Raw genomic sequence first — 2,500 nt, forward strand, 5'->3', positions numbered from 1 at the left:
GCTGCTGCTGCTGTGGGAGCAGCAGCTGCTGCAGCAGAAAAAACTGCAGCAGCAGCAACAGCAGCAACCGAGGATCAAGGCACAGGGACACATTAACAGCACAACAGCAGCAGCTGTTGCAGCAGCATCAGCAGCAGCAACAGCAGCAGCTGTTGCAGCAGCAGCAGCAGCAGCAACAGCAGCAGCTGCTGCTGCAGCATCGATGACTGCAGCAGCAGCAAAAACAGCAGCAGCAGCCGCAGCAGCAATGGCTGCAGTTGCTGCTAGTGCTGGCCCTTGAGGCCTAGAGGGAAAGAGGCTACAGCCTTTAAGTGTATCTTTTGCTGCTGCTGCTGCTGCTGCTGCTGCTGCTGCAGCTGCTGCTGTCTCCTTCTGTCTCTATGGTGAAAAGGAGACACCTAAAAGGAGACTCTTCAGCTTTTTCCAGCAGACAAACTAAATGCCATTTGGCTCCGCTGCTTTGCCCTGTCTGCTGCTGCTACTGCTGCTGCTACTGCTGCTGCTGCTGCTGTTGCTGCTGTAAATAAACTTGCTGCTGCTGCTGCTGCTGCTGCTGCTGCTAGAAGAATCTGTCTGATGTTTTGCTGCTGTAATACTAAAGAAGGAGACAGGAGACACAGTCCCTTACTTCTTTGCTCACCCCCGCACCAGTGCATCAACAAAGACTAGGGCGCAGCAGCAGCAACAGCAGCAGCAGCAGCAGCAACAGCAGCAGCAGCAGCAGCAACAACAGAAATAAAAGTAGCAGAAGATATACTTAAAAATTAGATTCAACAATGACAAGAGCTCTTCTGTCCCCTTGCAGTCTGCATGGGGGAGCAGGCAAGCAAAAGCTGCTGCTGCTGTTGCTGCTGTTGCAGCAGCAGCAGCAGCAGCAGCAGCAGCAGCAGCAGCAGCAGCAGGCCGCCACTAGTACGAAAAAATGGAGGCATGGGGTCTGTTTGCTGCAGAGATAGCTGCAGCTAGCAGCAGCAGATACTGTTGCTGCTGCTGTTGTTACTACTCTGGCTGCTGCACTGCAACAGGGTGTATATACACAATGATGCGGAGCTGCAGCAGCAGCTGCAGCAGCAGCTGCTGCTGCAGCAGCAGCAGCAGCGACTGCTGCTGCTGCTGCTGGCGCCAAGATAACCAATAAAGGAGTTCATCTTTTTCTGCTGTTAGAAGTCATTGTTGCTGCAGCACTTTCTGCTGCTGCGCTTTATCTTTGAGGCGTTGCTGCTGCAGTTGCTGCTGCTGCAGTTGCTGCTGCTGCANTTCTGCTGCTGCGCTTTATCTTTGAGGCGTTGCTGCTGCAGTTGCTGCTGCTGCAGTTGCTGCTGCTGCAGTTGCTGCTGCTGCAGTTGGTGCTGCTGCAGTTGCTGCTGCTGCAGCTGCTGCTGCTGGCAGCTTGCCTATGGCTGTTGCGCGTGCAGCAGGACCTGCGGCTGTTTGTCTTGGAGCTCCTCCTTCTCCTGCTGCTGCTGCTGCTGCTGCTGCTGCTGCTGCTGCTGCTGCTGCTGTTCATCGTCAGTGATCTGCTTGTGCTGCTGCGCCTCTAAGTCCGTATGTGTCTGTGTTATGTTTGTGTTTTTGTTTTTATTTTTTTTTTTGTTTGCTGCAGCAAGGAGCAGCAGGAAGATATTGTTTGCTGCTGATAGAGAAATAGCTAGCAGCAGCATCGGGAGGAACCCGTGCTGCAGTGCATGCGCATGCATAGGAGCAGCAAGAAGAGAGACAAGCCCAGCAGCAGCAGCAGCAAATCCTAACATTCTCCCTATATGCTGCTGCTGAAGTGCTGCTGCAGCGTAGCAGTATAATTGACTCATAAGAAAAGACAAGTGCAGCAGGAAGCAGACAGCAGCAGCAAACTGCAGCACTGCTGCTGCTGGTATTGAGGGGACAGCAGCAAATATATAAGAGAGAAAAGCGCATGCATTCACTAAAAACATCATACATATAACACCATATCTGTCTCCTATTATACCCCACACAGGACAAGGTAAAAAGGAGACAGGTTGCAGCAGCTGTATAAGTTTGTTTGCTGCTGGGAGGAGACGATTATAAGAAGATATAAAAAATATACATGTTAATAAACTTATACATATATAGGGGACTAGGGGAATATAAGATAAACATAAATACTCCTCTATACTCTTATATATTATTTTATATAGTTTTCTGCTTCCTCCTCCTGCTCCTGCTGCTGCTGCTGCTGCTGCTGCTGCTGATGGGGATGGGGATGGTGATTCTCTTCCTGCTGCTGCTGCTGCTGGTGGTGGTGGTGCTGCTGCTGCTGTATAGCATGATGAGGATGGTGGTGTTGCTGCTGTTATATATGCTGATGATTCTGGTGATCCTGCTGCTGCTGCTGCTTCTGCTGCTGCTGCTGCTGCTGCTGCTGCTGCTGCTGCTGCTGCTGCTGCTNCCTGCTGCTGCTGCTGCTTCTGCTGCTGCTGCTGCTGCTGCTGCTGCTGCTGCTGCTGCTGCTGCTGCTGAGGATGATGAGAGGTGGGTGCTG

The 2,500-nt window shown here is 51.8% G+C and overlaps 1 protein-coding gene across 1 annotated transcript in view; it reads right to left on the reverse strand.

The window, feature by feature from the left end:
- Positions 1–2,148: 2,148 nt before the first annotated feature.
- EMH_0046560 (uncharacterized protein) overlaps positions 2,149–2,500 on the reverse strand; it is a gene marked incomplete at both ends in the record, with an annotated part of 1,124 nt that continues 772 nt past the window's right edge. The window contains 2 exon segments of the mRNA XM_013496181.1: positions 2,149–2,404; positions 2,408–2,500. The exon segment at positions 2,408–2,500 is cut by the window's right edge and continues 212 nt beyond it. Coding sequence (XP_013351635.1) covers positions 2,149–2,404; positions 2,408–2,500 — 349 coding nt within the window.

The sequence above is a fragment of the Eimeria mitis genome, genomic scaffold (assembly GCF_000499745.2).
Source record: "Eimeria mitis Houghton genomic scaffold, Emh_scaff1965, whole genome shotgun sequence".
Taxonomy (NCBI): domain Eukaryota; phylum Apicomplexa; class Conoidasida; order Eucoccidiorida; family Eimeriidae; genus Eimeria; species Eimeria mitis.